This window comes from Bombina bombina, chromosome 1, assembly GCF_027579735.1.
Source record: "Bombina bombina isolate aBomBom1 chromosome 1, aBomBom1.pri, whole genome shotgun sequence".
NCBI classification, from domain to species: Eukaryota; Metazoa; Chordata; class Amphibia; order Anura; family Bombinatoridae; genus Bombina; species Bombina bombina.
In genome coordinates this window covers 915,605,916-915,623,899 of record NC_069499.1, presented here as the reverse complement: position 1 = coordinate 915,623,899, position 17,984 = coordinate 915,605,916, and the positions used below count along the sequence as shown (strand labels likewise).

The following is a 17,984-nucleotide window of genomic DNA, read 5'->3' as shown; positions in this document are numbered from 1 at the left end:
ATTTACATATGCTGCTGTGTAGGATCCCCCGTTAGCCCCCAACCTCTCTGATCCCCCCCCAAAACAGCTCTCTACCCCCCCCCCCCCCACTGCCTTATTGGGGGCCATCTTGGGTACTGGCAGCTGTCTGTCAGTACCCAGTTTGCATATAAAAATGTTTTTTTACAATTTATTTTAGTTTTTTCTGTAGTGTAGCAATCCCCCACCCCCTCCCAGATCCCTTAGATGATTTCCATTACGTTTTTTTTTATTATTTTTTACAATAATATCCAAATTAGTTTCTGTAGTGTAAGCGGTTCCCACCCGCTCCCTCCCCGTGCACGCGCCCTCCCGCCGCCCCCCTGTGCACGCGTGCGCGCCCCCGGCGATCCCGATCCCGCCCCCCTCTCTGACTAAGAAGCCATCGATGGCCGCCCACCCACCTCCCATTTATGCTCCCACCCACCAACGAATGCGGCCATCGATGTCCGGTGCACTCTCTCTGCACCGGAGGGGCAAAAATTGCTATTGCAGGATGCCTCGATATCGAGGCATCCTGCAATAACCGGAAAGCAGCTGGAAGTGATCAGGATCGCTTCCAGCTGCTTTCCAAACCGAGGACGTGCAGGGTACGTTCTTGGTCGTTAAGTGACTTTTTTAAGAGGACGTACCCTGCACGTCCTCGGTCGTTAAGGGGTTAACCGTTTGCAACAAATGTGAATAGATACTTTGTAACAAATATAGCCTGATATAACTCTCATTTAATTAAAGTTTATAACTCTGTAACTTGCAAGAATATATGAGCTTTTAACTGTCCATTCATATTTGTGTTGAAAATATTTTTACGAATGTTATTCGATCAAATTGACTTAAGTTTTGTTTAATTGATTTTATATGTAATAAATTGTGAATACTGTTAAAGTCAAACATAGTACCATTCTTCTTCTTTCCACTCGATTAGAGGTATGACTGGTAGGTGATAAACAATGGATTTATCAGCTCCAAATCTCAGCCGTTAGAAAAAGCAGCCTTCTTGGTCGATGTTTGGATACGCCCCCAGACTTTTACTTAATCTGTATTTAGAGCATTGACATTTTATCTTCAAGCTACTAAGGAGTTCAGACAATCTTTCAGCATATTTTAACCATTACTCTGGGATTGATAAAGTGCAGAAGACTGCTACTGTTACTTTGGCCTCTTGGCTCAAACAGGTAATTCACAAGGCTTACATGGTGCGGGAAATTCGCCCCATAAATTTATCACGGTTCATTCTAAAAGATCAGTTGCTACTTCCTGGGCTTTTAAAAATGATTCATTTTTGCAAAGCTGCAACATGGTTTTCTTTGCATACCTTTTCAAAATGTTACCGCTTTGATGTTTTTGCTTCTTTGCAAGTAGCTTTTGGCAGGAAAGCCCTTCAGACCACAGTGTCTGACAAATATGAACTGCCATAAAATTGTTACACCCATTCCATAACATTGACTATCTGCTTGGGTATTAATCCCACGTTATGGAGCCCTATGGACTATCATCATACAAAAGGATTTTTTTTTTTTTACCTGATGATAAATTATTTTCTTTCAGGATGATGATATTCCATAGGCCCTGCTCGTTCTAATTTGTACCCCCTTTTGTCTTTTCTTCCTATCTGTTTCCCTTCTCTCTGCTCGGCTATACGTTAAACTGAGAAGTGGGAGGGATTTAAAGGGACACTAATCCCAGTTTTTTTTCTTTCTTTCATGATTCAGATAGAACATGCAACTTTCTAATTTACTACTATTTTTCTTCGTTCTCTTGCTATCATTATTTAAAAAGCAGGAATGTGATGCATAGGAGCCGGCCCATTTTTGGTTGAGAACCTGGGTTATGCTTGCTTATTTGTAGATTAAATGCTCACCAAGATTTACATGTATTCTTTTAAAATAAAGATAGCAAGAAAGCGAAGAACAATTGATAATAGGAGTAAATTAGAAAGTTGATTAAAATTTCATGCTCTATCTGAATCATGAAAGAAAAATTTTGGGTTCAGTGACCCTTTTTAAGCTCTTGTGTTGGTTTTTGGCCTCCTCTTAGTGGCAGGAATTATATCCCACATGTTGTTTATGGAGCACTATGGACTACCCTCATCATGAAAGAATAGAATTTATCAGGTAGTCATACATTTTTGTTATTTCAAATTGAAGTGCACACATGCACTTTTAATTTTTGACCTTTCTATCCCTGTGCTAACTGAGTTCATGCTATATCTGTGTATTAGTTTGTGATTGATTCGGAAGAGTTCATTTATTCTGAGGGACAGGGAAAAGAGAGAAAAAAAAACATTAAACAATATACTCATTTGACAAAATAAAAGCTGCAGTTTTCATTGCAAAATTCTCAGGTATGAAGGTTCATATTCATGTAGTTTACAATTTGTGTTTGTCTCTTTTTAAATTAGGCTCTGGCACCATGGTTTAGAGCCCTCAAGACATACATGGGTGCCCCCCACCAGCCACACCTGAAATTTAGCCTAGTTGCGCTGGATCTTTTAAAGACCTTAGTTTTGCATTAGAATTCCTACTTTAGCCAAGTCCTCCCTCAAATATAAATCTTATTTGGTAAGTACTTTCTCTTTTACTTAACTTTTCCTGCAGTATCAATTGGTCTGTTAAAATAGGCCCCCTTCATGCCTAAATCTTTTTTTTTTTTTTTTTTTGAGGTAAAGGGCTGTTTTTTTACCACATTAGTTAGTAAACCACATCCTCAAATGTATACATTGTACAGTGCTTTAAACAGCAATAAATACAAGCCAAAAAAAAAAAATAAAGTTGGGAGAAACGCAAAGCCCTGCTCCCTAAGCAGATGCATTTCCATTTAGAATTTAATTATCTTTGCAATCCTGTAATGTTTGCCTTAAACAATTCTTATCCACGTATTCAGAAATTGCTCATCTCCTTATCGGCATAAAAAGGCGCTGATCTCTGACGATAAACCTCCATGCAGCATGGAAAGAAAGTTCATACCAAGTGCTACAGTACTTTGTATTAAAAAATATACTTTTCTCCTGTTAAGTGTGGTCAGTCCACGGGTCATCATTACTTCTGGGATATTAACTCCTCCCCAACAGGAAGTGCAAGAGGATCACCCAGCAGAGCTGCTATATAGCTCCTCCCCTCTACGTCACACCCAGTCATTCTCTTGCACCCAACTAATAGATAGGATGTGTGAGAGGACTGTGGTGATTATACTTAGTTTTATACCTTCAATCAAAAGTTTGTTATTTTATAACAGCACCGGAGTGTGTTGTTCCTTCTCTGGTAGAATTTGAAGAAGAATCTACCTGAGTTTTTTGTATGATTTTAGCCGGCGTAGTTAAGATCATATTGCTGTTCTCGGCCATCTGAGGAGTGAGGTAAACTTCAGATCAGGGGACAGCGGGCAGGTTAACCTGCAAAGAGGTATGTAGCAGTTTATTATTTTCTGACAATGGAATTGACTGAGAAAATTCTGCCATACCGATATAATGTAAGCTCAGCCTTAAATGCAGTAGTAGCAACTGGTATCAGGCTGTCATGTATGTATATTTACACTTCAGTATTCTGGGGAATGGCACTTCACTGGGATAATACTGTATGCATAAGACTTTAGCCTAATTTGCAGTGACTAGCAACAGGCTTTCTAATGACATTTCATTTATTTGATGTTAAACGTTTTTGCTGGCATGTTAAATCGTTTAATTATCTGAGGTACTGGGTGAAAAATTGTTTTGGGCACTGTTTTTTCCACTTGGCAGTCGTTTTATTTAATTTAAGACAGTTACTGATCTCCCTCACTGTTGTGTGTGAGGGGGAGGGGCCTATTTTGGCGCTTTTGCTACGCATCAGAAAATTCAGTCAGAAGTCTCTTGTCTTCCCTGCATGATCCGGTTCGTCTCTACAGAGCTCAGGGGTCTTCAAAAGTTAATTTGAGGGAGGTAATCACTCACAGCAGAGCTGTGAGATTGTGACTGACTGTGATAAAAAACGTTTATTTTCTGCTCATTTTTTTCTGCTATTCAGGGTTAGTTATCCATTGCTAATGGGGGCAATCCTTTGCTAAAATTGTGTTTTTACCGGAAAGAATTTGATGTTATAGTTCTCAAGTTTATTATTTCTCAACTGTCATAACTTTTTTTCTGTGCTTCTTAAAGGCACAGTACGTTTTCATATAATTTGTAAATTGCTTTGAAAAGTATTTCCAAGTTGCTAGTTTAATTGCTAGTGTGTTAAACATGTCTGACTCAGAGGAATATCTCTGTGCTATATGTGCTAAAGCCAAAGTGGAGCCCAATAGAAATTTTATGTACTAATTGCATTGATGCTACTTTAAATAAAAGTCAATCTGTACAAATTGAACATCATTCACCAAACAACGAGGGGAGAGTTATGCCGACTAACTCGCCTCACGTGTCAGTACCTGCATCTCCCGCTCGGGAGGTGCGTGATATTGTAGCGCCGAGTACATCAGGGCGGCCATTACAAATCACATTACAGGATATGGCTAATGTTATGACTGAAGTTTTGGCTAAATTGCCAGAACTTAGAGGTAAGCGCGATCACTCTGGGGTGAGAACAGAGTGCGCTGTTGATAATAGGGCCATGTCTGATACTGCGTCACAGTATGCTGAACATGAGGACGGAGAGCTTCAATCTGCAGGTGACGGTTCTGATCCCAATAGAATGGATTCAGACATTTCTAATTTTAAGTTTAAACTCGAAAACCTCCGTGTACTGTTAGGGGAGGTATTAGCAGCTCTGAATGATTGTAACACCGTTGCAATCCCAGAGAAATTATGTAGGCTGGATAGATACTATGCGGTACCGGCGAGTACTGACGTATTTCCTATACCTAAGAGGCTTACAGAGATAATTACTAAGGAGTGGGATAGGCCCGGTGTACCCTTTTTCCCCCCCCTCCTGTGTTTAGAAAAATGTTTCCAATAGACGCCACCACACGGGACTTATGGCAGACGGTCCCTAAGGTGGAGGGAGCGGTTTCTACTCTGGCTAAGCGTACCACTATCCCGGTGGAGGATAGCTGTGCCTTTTCAGATCCAATGGATAAAAAATTAGAGGGTTACCTTAAGAAAATGTTTGTTCAACAAGGTTTTATATTGCAACCCCTTGCATGTATTGCGTCTGTCGCGGCCGCTTTTTGGTCCGAGTCCCTGGAAGAGACTCTTGACTCAATAACTATAGATGAGATTTCAAACAAGCTTAAGACACTTAAGCTAGCTAATTCATTTATTTCGGATGCCGTAGTACATTTAACTAAACTTACGGCTAAGAATTCCGGATTCGCCATTCAGGCACGCAGAGCACTGTGGCTAAAATCCTGGTCAGCTGACGTTACTTCTAAATCTAAATTACTTAACATACCTTTCAAAGGGCAGACCTTATTCGGGCCCGGGTTGAAAGAAATTATCGCTGACATTACAGGAGGTAAAGGCCATGCCCTGCCTCAAGACAGAGCCAAACCTAAGGCTAGACAGTCTAATTTTCGTTCCTTTCGTAATTTCAAGGCAGGAGCAGCATCAACTTCCTCTGCACCAAAACAGGAAGGAGCTGTTGCTCGCTACAGACAAGGCTGGAGACCTAACCAGTCCTGGAACAAGGGCAAGCAGGCCAGGAAACCTGCTGCTGCCCCTAAGACAGCATGAATTGAGGGCACCCGATCCGGGAACGGATCTAGTGGGGGGCAGACTTTCCCTCTACGCCCAGGCTTGGGCAAGAGATGTCCAGGATCCCTGGGCGTTAGAGATCATATCTCAGGGATATCTTCTGGACTTCAAATCCTCTCCCCCAAAAGGGAGATTTCATCTGTCAAGGTTGTCAACAAACCAAATAAAGAAAGAGGCGTTTCTACGCTGTGTACAAGATCTTTTACTAATGGGAGTGATCCATCCGGTTCCGCGGTCGGAACACGGACAGGGGTTTTACTCAAATCTGTTTGTGGTTCCCAAAAAAGAGGGAACCTTCAAGCCAATCTTGGATTTAAAGATCCTAAACAAATTCCTAAGAGTTCCATCGTTCAAAATGGAAACTATTCGGACAATCCTACCCATGATCCAAAAGGGTCAGTACATGACCACAGTGGATTTAAAGGATGCTTGCCTTCACATACCGATTCACAAGGATCATTACCGGTATCTAAGGTTTGCCTTCCTAGACAGGCATTACCAGTTTGTAGCTCTTCCATTCGGATTGGCTACGGCTCCAAGAATCTTCACAAAGGTTCTGGGTGCTCTTCTGGCGGTACTAAGACCGCGAGGAATTTCGGTAGCTCCGTACCTAGACGACATTCTGATACAAGCTTCAAGCTTTCAAACTGCCAAGTCTCATACAGAGTTAGTACTGGCATTTCTAAGGTCGCATGGATGGAAGGTGAACGAAAAGAAGAGTTCTCTCTTTCCACTCACAAGAGTTCCCTTCTTGGGGACTCTTATAGATTCTGTAGAAATGAAGATCTACCTGACAGAAGACAGGTTAACAAAGCTTCAAAATGCATGCCGTGTCCTTCATTCCATTCAACACCCGTCAGTGGCTCAATGCATGGAGGTGATCGGCTTAATGGTAGCGGCAATGGACATAGTACCCTTTGCACGCCTACATCTCAGACCGCTGCAATTGTGCATGCTAAGTCAGTGGAATGGGGATTACTCAGATTTGTCCCCTACTCTGAATCTGGATCAAAAGACCAGAAATTCTCTTCTATGGTGGCTTTCTCGGCCACATCTGTCCAGGGGGATGCCATTCAGCAGGCCAGATTGGACAATCGTAACAACAGACGCCAGCCTACTAGGTTGGGGCGCTGTCTGGAATTCTCTGAAGGCTCAGGGATCATGGACTCAGGAGGAGAGTCTCCTGCCAATAAACATTCTGGAATTGAGAGCAGTTCTCAATGCCCTTCTGGCTTGGCCCCAGTTAACAACTCGGGGGTTCATCAGGTTTCAGTCGGACAACATCACGACTGTAGCTTACATCAACCATCAAGGAGGGACAAGAAGCTCCCTAGCGATGATGGAAGTATCAAAGATAATTCGCTGGGCAGAGTCTCACTCTTGCCACCTGTCAGCGATCCACATTCCTGGAGTGGAGAACTGGGAGGCGGATTTCCTAAGTCGTCAGACTTTTCATCCGGGGGAGTGGGAACTTCATCCGGAGGTCTTTACCCAAATACTTCGACGTTGGGGCAAACCAGAGATAGATCTCATGGCGTCTCGACAGAACGCCAAGCTTCCTTGTTACGGGTCCAGATCCAGGGATCCGGGAGCAGTTCTGATAGATGCTTTGACAGCACCTTGGACCTTCGGGATGGCTTATGTGTTTCCACCCTTCCCGATGCTTCCTCGATTGATTGCCAGAATCAAACAGGAGAGAGCATCGGTGATTCTAATAGCGCCTGCGTGGCCACGCAGGACTTGGTATGCAGATCTAGTGGACATGTCATCCTGTCCACCTTGGTCTCTGCCTCTGAGACAGGACCTTCTGATCCAGGGTCCCTTCAAACATCAAAATCTAATTTCTCTGAAACTGACTGCTTGGAAATTGAACGCTTGATTTTATCAAAACGTGGTTTTTCTGAGTCAGTAATTGATACCTTAATACAGGCTAGGAAGCCTGTTACCAGAAAGATTTACCATAAAATATGGCGTAAATACTTATATTGGTGCGAATCCAAGAGTTACTCATGGAGTAAGGTTAGGATTCCTAGGATATTGTCTTTTCTACAAGAAGGTTTAGAAAAGGGTTTATCCGCTAGTTCCTTAAAGGGACAGATTTCAACTCTGTCCATTCTTTTACACAAACGTCTGTCAGAGGTTCCGGACGTTCAAGCTTTTTGTCAGGCTTTGGCTAGGATCAAGCCTGTGTTAAAAACTGTTGCTCCACCATGGAGTTTGAACTTAGTTCTTAATGTTTTACAGGGTGTTCCGTTTGAACCCCTTCATTCCATTGATATCAAGCTGTTATCTTGGAAAGTTCTGTTTTTAATGGCTATTTCCTCGGCTCGAAGAGTCTCTGAGTTATCTGCCTTACATTGTGATTCTCCTTATCTGATTTTTCATTCAGACAAGGTAGTTCTGCGTACTAAACCTGGGTTCTTACCTAAGTTGGTCACTAACAGGAATATCAATCAAGAGATTGTTGTTCCATCTTTGTGTCCTAATCCTTCTTCGAAGAAGGAACGTCTTCTACACAATCTAGATGTAGTCCGTGCCCAGAAATTTTATCTACAGGCAACTAAGGATTTTCGACAAACGTCTTCCCTGTTTGTCGTTTATTCTGGTCAGAGGAGAGGTCAAAAAGCTTCGGCTACCTCTCTCTCTCTTTTTGGCTTCGTAGCATAATACGTTTAGCTTATGAGACTGCTGGACGGCAGCCTCCTGAAAGAATTACAGCTCATTCTACTAGAGCTGTGGCTTCCACTTGGGCCTTTAAGAATGAGGCTTCTGTTGAACAGATTTGCAAGGCTGCAACTTGGTCTTCTCTTCATACTTTTTCCAAATTTTACAAATTTGACACTTTTGCTTCTTCGGAGGCTGTTTTTGGGAGAAAGGTTCTTCAGGCAGTGGTTCCTTCCGTATAAAGAGCCTGCCTGTCCCTCCCGTCATCCGTGTACTTTAGCTTTGGTATTGGTATCCCAGAAGTAATGATGACCCGTGGACTGACCACACTTAACAGGAGAAAACAAAATTTATGCTTACCTGATAAATTCCTTTCTCCTGTAGTGTGGTCAGTCCACGGCCCGCCCTGTTTTTATGGCAGGTCTAAATTTTTAAATTATACTCCAGTCACCACTGCACCCTTTGGCTTCTCCTTTCTCGTTGGTTCTCGGTCGAATGACTGGGTGTGACGTAGAGGGGAGGAGCTATATAGCAGCTCTGCTGGGTGATCCTCTTGCACTTCCTGTTGGGGAGGAGTTAATATCCCAGAAGTAATGATGACCCGTGGACTGACCACACTACAGGAGAAAGGAATTTATCAGGTAAGCATAAATTTTGTTTTCAAAGGCTGCTGGTGTTCATTTGTTCAAATTAAACAGGGAAATACATTTCAACCCAGGGATTAAATACCCCATGGCAAGAGCAAACAGGGAGCAGATAGAGGTCACTAAACCATATATATATTACCAATTATTCATTTATTTATTTTTTTTGTAGGATTCCCTATTTGTTCTGACTTGTCCACTCTCTCTCTCTGGGGGGCCCAATATCAGAAATGCAAATGGTTTGTTCAGCACGGTGTGTGGATTAAATATTTTGTAAATTAATTTTCCCCCTTTTGCTTCCAGAAATAATAATCCATAGTAAGTCGGTCTCCTCTGCGGTTTGAGCTAGATATAGTTTTTAGGGCAGTATGTACATCTTGGAGCTTAAAGACGGAGATTTGATTCAGGTATCCCACGCATCACTTGAAAGGATTAAAGTGTCTGGTGGAGTGCAGCTAGTTTACTGCATGGCAAAAGGTCAGGATCACTAGTCTGTGTCCATCTGCCCTTCTTGGCCCTCAGAGTCATCATTTGTGGAAATATTTAGGCCATCCGTAGAAGAGGTTTTAGTGCTATCACTATCTCGTCGCTGGTAGAATAGAACGTAGGCAGCTTTTGTCACAATTTGATCTTCAGAAGCAGGGGAAACACTGCTGTCATCAAAATAATACCACTTTCCATTTGCTCGGTTCTTTGCATACGCTGTATAATGTCCTCCGCCCATACCACCATAGTGGTTTGAAACAGCGACAAGATCGTATACGTATGGACTTGCAGTTGGATCACAGGCGAACTCCGACATATTTAGGTTCCTTATAGGGAACTCAACCACAGCATCTAGCTTGTCTCTCCAGTAGCGATTGTATGAAAAGCGCTTTAAATGGACCACTAAGATTTTAGGAAGAGACCACAAATCAAACTTTTTGGTGGCCCGTTGATGCTTCCTGCAATTTGGGCAATACCAAGGATCATGCTCCCCAAGAGTTTCTGTCTTTGTAAACAGCTGTATACAATCCGTCAGGGCTACTGTTATCTTCTTCTTCTGTGTCTGAAGCATTGATTCATTTTTCTCAAAGGCCTCTGCTTCTTGATCGTCATAATACAATGTCTTTGTTTCAGAATCTCAATCAATCGCAATTGTAGAATAGGAGGTGAGTTTCAGGAAGGATCCCTCCGCAGGCATAGAGCCCACATCTGAAGTGGCATAGGAGTTCACCAAGCTGAAGCTGAACAGTCTCTTGCGGTAATCTTGGGCTTTCTTTGGCATTTTATTGCAGGGGCTGCACCTTCGGAGCTCTCATCTTCTACACTGTCCTCGGACTGACCATTGGATTCTTCTGGGGAATCATCCTGGGTTTCTTCCTCTTGATGATCCATCTCCTCATCTTCATATATCCCATTTGACCCATTGCAGACTTGGTCTTCAGCACCTAAATACGTATACTCCCCTGGGAGCGGCATCTTTATATAGCGCTGGATTCTCTCCAGCACAATGTTGTACAGAATTTCAGCTGTGACATTACGTTTTGGTACAGAGACCAATAGGGGTTGCCCAAACAGGATTGTACCAGCCGAGGTTGCTTGCCGAAATCGCCGCTCTCGGAAACAGATGGGCAATGTGATCCATTCTGAGTCTTCGGACCGGGAAGTTTTCACTTCATATACAAACAGATCATCTCTTTCCATGATGTGGCTCAGCATTTCATCCATTTCGGAAGATTTTGTGAAAACGATGATTGTAGACATCTGTCACTACCATGTTTTCAGCAGGCACTCCCGATAGTTTGGACAGCGCTGAACATAGGTCCGATACGGCTCCCATTTTTGGTACAATCAGCCGGTACTGGATAGGCTTGCACAGAGGATCACCCCGAACCAGAAACACCTCCATTGTACGATCTTTTTTCATGGGCAGGGGAAGGGTGAGATAACAAAGGGTCAAAGGTCACAGAGACTTTAAAACATTCTGGACACACCAGCGTAGACTTGAAGAGGCCGTGAAAAATGTCTACGATAATGGAGTTATTCCTCAGTAAGTGATTATTCCATGCTTCTTTGGCCACTACCGAGTCAGGACGGCCATTGGCATCTTTAAGCTCCAAGTATGGCTTCTTTTTTACTCTGTTTAGATCTTCATGCAGGCCATCCAGGAGAAAAGCAAGCAGTTCCTGAGAATCCTGCTGTTGGTAGCCAGAAAACTGGGGAGCGAAGCGGCCAACCTGGGTTTTAAACATCCGTGGGGCCACATAATTGTGTGACCCTGACCAAATCTGTTGAATCAACTCTGCATAGGCTTCCGCAATTTCTCCCTTCATTCCAAGTGGATTGTCTCTGTTAATCTCCTTTTCATATTCATCCATCAGAAAATATTCTGTCAGTGGTGGGGTGTTACTAAGACACTGCAGTGCTGAATTCATGAAGCAAGTGTTCCCAAGATTGCTGAGTCCACAGAGACCTGGAAGGGTCTGAGGCTCCTTGTAATTGTATGAATTATATGACCCGTAACTTCCTTTGCTCGTGAACGAGCTGTTGTTCAGTGTGTATGTACTGTTGCTGTCTCCATTTGTGACAGTAGAAGAGGAGGAGGAGGGTGATAAGGAAGAACAGCTGCTTGCTGAGGCTTTTCCAACAACAGTAAAATTTCTACTTGCTGCAGCATTTGTTTTCGTCTGGAGTGGCCTTGGCCATGTACCATCTGCATTCTTTTGTTCTATTACTATCATCTGGCCCTGATACAGTCCAGCATCTTGTACAGTGTTATCCATTTTGGTGAGCTGCTCGTATGTGTTTGTCATGTATCTGTTCCATTACCTGGTCTCCTTCTCCGCAGGAATATTAAAGAGGGTGCGCATCTCCTTTTCTATCGTTTCTATGGTATCTGCTTTGCTGAAGTGTCTTGTTATCACATTTTCAGGGTCGCCGTCTTCGCACAGCTTCAGCTCAATAAGGTATACCTCTACCTTACAATGCTTGACAAACAGCCCATGTTCCACCACCTTTCTAAGTATGGGATTCTGACCTTCCACGCTCCCATACCAGCTCATCAGCTTGTCCCAGGCTTCTGTGGGCACCAGAACATAGTCCAGCTCATCAATAAGGTGTTCCTTTAAAACCTGAGTGTCTGGATCTGCAAAAAGGCCTGAACTATCAACAGGCCCTGGGAAGAGACTGCTCTCCCCCACATTGTACATATCCCACGAGTCGAAACCAACATACTTCTTCCACTGCTTGAACCACCGGCTGTCGACAAGATACCACTCATCCCCCTTTTTCAGCTGCGTTTTCAACAACTCTCCCAAAACTGCTTTCTGTGTCTCTGGGTCCGGCCTGTCCGACTGCTCCGGTGTAGGCCGGGGTGACGGTGTCCGTGCGTTTCGGTCCGGCGCTACTGGGCTCGTTTCACCTCCTCCTCCCCCCTCCGCCATTACTGCGCTCTGACTCTCCGGCTAAATCTCATTTTTAATATGTAAACTATAAGCATTTTGCCTAATTTGTCTGTTTGTTTTTTTTTTTTTTTTTTTTTTTTTTAAAAAAAAGGTCTCCCCCTTTTGTTAAACAGTGGGAAGTTGTCGGATAGGGCTGTGCTGCCTAAAGCACTGGGTACACAGTGCCAGCTATGTGGCCTCGAAGTTTCTAAAACAAACAAACAAAAAAAACACGTTTACGCTATTTTTCAGGACATGTGGTTTCAATGGTACTTCTGATTATACATTATCAGAAAATCTATAGAGATGGTGTGCATATTATTTCGGTATTTGTTATTAAAACTAATTCCTGAATTCTGCATTATTTGGCTCATTTTTGTGCCAGATTTATTAGAGTAAACTAGAGATTTGTGTGTTCTCTAACATGCACGTTAAAGAACACTATTTAACCATGCATGAACGGTATTATATACACACACTAGAAGTGCTGCTCAGGAACCACTTCTTGTTCTGTGCGGAACCCACCGCTGATCCAATCGGCAGCATGTGCAATTAGCACAGTAGTGTAGGGTCCATAGTCTTTCACATTTAGAGCATGTCATTTTTCAACTATCATGAGCCTTTAAAGCAGGGATGGGGAACCTTGGCCCTCCAGATGTTTCAGAACTACATGCTCAACTGGACTTGAGTGCCTAGGCTTCGTGGGTGATGTAGTTCTGAAACATCAGGAGTGCCAAGGTTCCCCATCCCTGCTTTAAAGTGATGGTAAACCCAAGCGTATAACAAATGCTAGGATTTACCTTGACTAAAAATAGACATTAGTTTCTGTCATAGTTTCCTAAAAAACTGTTAAACTCACCCTATCTGTAAGGTAAGTATATCGCTAACTTAAACCAATAGCCGTGCGTGTCAACTGACATCCTAGCATGGCTATTGGTCTAGAGGTGGAAACGTCACCTTATTGGAGAAAGTGCTGAGTTAGCGATATACTTGCCTCACTCTCTGAACTCCCACAGCTTTATTGGTGGACAGCAACATTCCTCACAAGTATTTTTCTCCTACATTGGTGTGTCCGGTCCACGGCTTCATCCTTACTTGTGGGATATTCTCTTCCCCTACAGGAAATGGCAAAGAGAGCACACAGCAAGAGCTGTCCATATAGCCCCGGCTCCGCCCCCCAGTCATTCTCTTTGCCGCTCTGAACAAGTAGCATCTCCACGGGGATGGTAAAGAGTATGTGGTGTTAGTTGTAGTTTTTATTTCTTCTATCAAGAGTTTGTTATTTTAAAATAGTGCCGGTTTGTACTATTTACTCTACGACAGAAAGTGATGAAGAGTTCTGTTAAAAGAAGAGTATGATTTTAGCACCAGTAACTAAAATCCATTGCTGTTCCCACGCAGGACTGTTGAAACCAGAGAACGTCAGTTGGGGGGAACAGTTTGCAGACTTTTCTGCTCCAGGTATGACCAGTCTATTTTCTAACAAGACATAGTAATGCTAGAAGACTGTCAGTTTTCCCTTATGGGATCGGTAAGCCATTTTCTTAGACTCATAACAGAATTAAGGCTTATAAAATGGGCTCTATGCTGGTTTGACACTATTGTGGGCTAAATCGATTGGTTTATATCATATTTATATGTCATTTGGAGTGTTTTGTGTATTTGAAAACACTTTTGGGAACATTTTTATTCGCCTGGCAGTTGTTTAGACATCTAATCTAGTCAGGAAGGCCCCTTCACTCTGGTATGCAGAGGGAGGAGGCCTCATTTTTGCGCCTCAGTTGCGCAGTTACTTCCAGAGGCAGTGCATGCAGCTTCATGTGAGAGAGTCCTGTGGCTAAAAAACGGACTCGGGAAGGCTTATTTCTGTGGTGAATAACCCCTAAGGAAGGTAAAAGCTGCAGCAAAGTCTGTGGCAGGGACTGTAGTGTGTTTAAACTGGTAAATTGAACAAATAGCTCCGGTTTGCTCATTTAAGGGTTTAGAGACTTGAAATTTGGTGTGCAATACTTTCAAAGCATTAAGGGTGTAAATTTTGTAAAGATCGGATATTTCCTTCATAGTTTTTCAAACATTCAGAAATAAAGTGTGCTCTTTTTATTATTTAAAGAGACAGTAACGGTTTTGTTTAAAAACGTTTTTATTGCATTAATAGCCTTCCAAATTCTGTCTAACATGTCTGTACCTTCAGATAGCATATGTTCTGTGTGTATGGAGGCCAAGGTGGTTCCCCCTTTAAATGTATGTACAAATTGTGCCATGGCGTCCAAACAAAGTAAGGACAGTACTGTCATATTTTAATAAGATTGCCCAAGATGATTCTTCAAATGAAGGTAGTGGGGATAGCTCATCATCCTCTCCTTCTGTGTCAACACCAGCTTTGCCCACGCAGGCGATACCTAGTACATCTAGCGCGCCAATGCTTGTTACTATGCAGCAATTAACTGCAGTAATGGATAATTCTATAGCAAATCTTTTATCCAAACTGCCAGCATTTCCCAGAAAGCGTGATTGCTCAGTTTTAAATACAGAGGATGAGCAAGTTGGCGCTGACGATAATTTATCTGTTATACCCTCACATCAATCTGAATTGGCAGTGAGGGAGGGTCGGTCTGAGGGAGAAATTTCTGATTCAGGAAAGGTTTCTCAGCAGGCATAACCTGATATCGTGGCATTTAAGTTAGAACATCTCCGCGCCCTGCTTAAGGAGGTGCTAACTACTCTCGATGATTGTGACTCTTTGGTGATTCCAGAGAAGTTGTGCAAAATGGACAAATTCTTAGAGATCCCTGTGCACGCTGATGCCTTTCCGATACCCAAGAGGGTGGCGGATATAGTGACTAAGGAGTGGGAGAAGCCAGGTATACCTTTTGTTCCACCTCCTGTATTTAAGAAAATGTTCCCCATTGTCGACCCTAGAAGGGACGCATGGCAAACGTCCCTAAGGTTGAGGGGGCAGTTTCAACGTTAGCCAAGCGCACAACTATTCCTTTTGAGGACAGTTGCGCTTTCAAAGATCCTATGGATAAAAAATTGGATTGCTTAAAAAGATTTTTGTTCAGCAAGGTTTCCTTCTTCAACCAATTTCGTGCATTATTCCTGTCACCACGGCAGCGTCTTTTTGGTTCGAGGAACTAGAAAATTCGCTCCAAAAGGAGACTCCATATGATGAAGTCATGGACAGAATTCACGCACTAAAGTTGGCTAATTCCTTTATTTTGGATGCCGCTTTTCAATTGGCTAAGTTAGCGGCGAAAAATTCAGGTTTTGCAATAGTGGCGCGCAGAGTGCTTTGGCTAAAATCTTGGTCGGCGGATGTGTCGTCCATAACAAAATTGCTTAATATTCCTTTCAAGGGTAAGACCCTTTTCGGGCCGGAATTGAAAGAGATTATTTCAGACATCACTGGGGGAAAGGGCCATGCCCTCCCACAGGATAGGCCTTTCAAGGCTAAGAACAAATCTAATTTTCGTTCCTTTTGCAATTTCAGGAACGGACCGACTCCTAACTCTGCAGCCTCTAGACAAGAGGGTAACGCTTCACAGCCTAAACCAGCATGGAAACCATTGCAAGGCTGGAATAAGGGTAAACAGGCCAAGAAGCCTGCTGCTGCTACCAAGACAGCATGAAGGGGTAGCCCCCGATCCGGGACCGGATTTAGTAGGCGGCAGACTTTCTCTCTTTGCTCAGGCTTGGGCAAGAGATGTTCCGGATCCCTGGGCACTAGAAATAGTCTCTCAGGGGTATCTTCTAGAATTCAAGGAACTTCCTCCAAGGGGAAGGTTCCACATGTCTCGCTTATCTTCAGACCAGATAAAGAGACAGGCATTCTTACATTGCGTAGGAGACCTATTAAAGATGGGAGTGATACACCCAGTTCCAACAGCGGAACAAGGTCTGGGGTTTTACTCAAACCTGTTTGTAGTTCCCAAAAAAGAGGGAACTTTCAGGCCAATTCTGGATCTACAAATTCCTCAGAGTTCCATCATTCAAAATGGAAACCATTCGGACAATTTTACCAACAATCCAGGAGGGTCAATATATGACTACCGTGGACTTAAAGGATGCGTACCTGCATATTCCTATCCACAAAGATCATCATCAGTTCCTGAGGTTCGCCTTTCTGGACAAACATTACCAGTTCGTGGCTCTTCCATTCGGTTTAGCCACTGCTCCCAGAATTTTCACAAAGGTGCTAGGGTCCCTTCTAGCGGTTCTAAGACTGAGGGGCATTGCTGTAGCACCTTACCTAGACGACATTCTAATCCAAGCGTCGTCCCTTTCCAAAGCAAGGGCTCATACAGACATTGTTTTAGCCTTTCTCAGGTCTTACGGGTGGAAGGTGAACGTAGAAAAGAGTTCCCTGTCCCCGTCCACAAGGATTCCCTTTCTGGGAACAATAATAAATTCTGTAGAAATGAAGATTTTCCTGACAGAGGTCAGAAAATTAAAGCTGCTAAGCGCTTGTCAAGTTCTTCAATCTATTCCTCAGCCTTCCATAGCTCAGTGCATGGAGGTAATAGGATTAATGGTTGCAGCAATGGACGTGGTTCCTTTTGCTCGAATTCATCTAAGACCATTACAACTGTGCATGCTCAAACAGTGGACTGGGGATTATGCAGACTTGTCTCCCCAGATTCAAGTAGACCAGGTAACCAGAGACTCACTCTGCTGGTGGTTGACTCAGGATCACCTGTCTCAGGGAATGAGTTTCCGCAGACCAGAGTGGGTCATCGTCACGACCGACGCCAGTCTCTTAGGCTGGGGCGCGGTCTGGGACTCCCTGAAAGATCAGGGTCTTTGGTCTCGGGAAGAGTCTCTCCTCCCGATAAACAGTTTGGAACTGAGAGCGATATTCAATGCGCTCCTGGCTTGGCCTCAACTAGCGAAGGCCAGATTCATAAGATTTCAGTCGGACAACATGACGACTGTAGCGTACATCAGTCATCAGGGGGGAACAAAGAGTTCCTTGGCGATGAGAGAGGTATCAAAGATCATCCAATGGGCGGAGGATCACTCCTGCCACCTATCTGCAATTCACATCCCAGGAGTAGACAACTGGGAGGCGGATTATTTAAGTCGTCAGACTTTCCATCCGGGGGAGTGGGAACTCCACCCGGAGGTCTTTGCCCAGTTAACTCAACTATGGGGCACTCCAGATATGGATCTGATGGCGTCTCGTCAGAACTCCAAGGTTCCTCGATACGGGTCCAGATCCAGGGATCCCAAGGCGACACTAGTGGATGCATTGGTGGCGCCTTGGTCGTTCAATCTAGCTTATGTGTTTCCACCGTTCCCTCTCCTTCCCAGGCTTGTAGCCAGGATCAAACAGGAGAAGGCCTCTGTGATTCTAATAGCTCCTGCATGGCCACGCAGGACTTGGTATGCAGACCTGGTGAATATGTCATCGGCTCCACCATGGAAGCTACCTTTTGAGACAGGATCTTCTAGTACAAGGTCCATTCGAACATCCAAATCTAGTCTCTCTGCAACTGACTGCTTGGAAATTGAACGCTTGATTCTATCTAAGCGTGGGTTTTCAGATTCAGTTATAGATACTCTAGTCCAAGCCAG

At 43.5% G+C, this 17,984-nt stretch overlaps 2 protein-coding genes across 2 annotated transcripts in view; one reads left to right on the top strand and one right to left on the bottom strand.

The window, feature by feature from the left end:
- Positions 1–17,984, top strand: part of CMTM4 (CKLF like MARVEL transmembrane domain containing 4) — a 201,570-nt gene that overhangs the window by 20,598 nt on the left and 162,988 nt on the right. The gene's annotated exons all lie outside the window — the stretch shown is intronic.
- Positions 9,255–12,425, bottom strand: LOC128645902 (ubiquitin carboxyl-terminal hydrolase 4-like). Its single transcript, XM_053699576.1, is given in 4 exon segments — positions 9,255–10,248; positions 10,251–10,698; positions 10,700–10,919; positions 10,921–12,425. Coding segments are annotated over 4 exon segments (2,934 nt in total). The 5' UTR covers positions 12,411–12,425; the 3' UTR covers positions 9,255–9,472.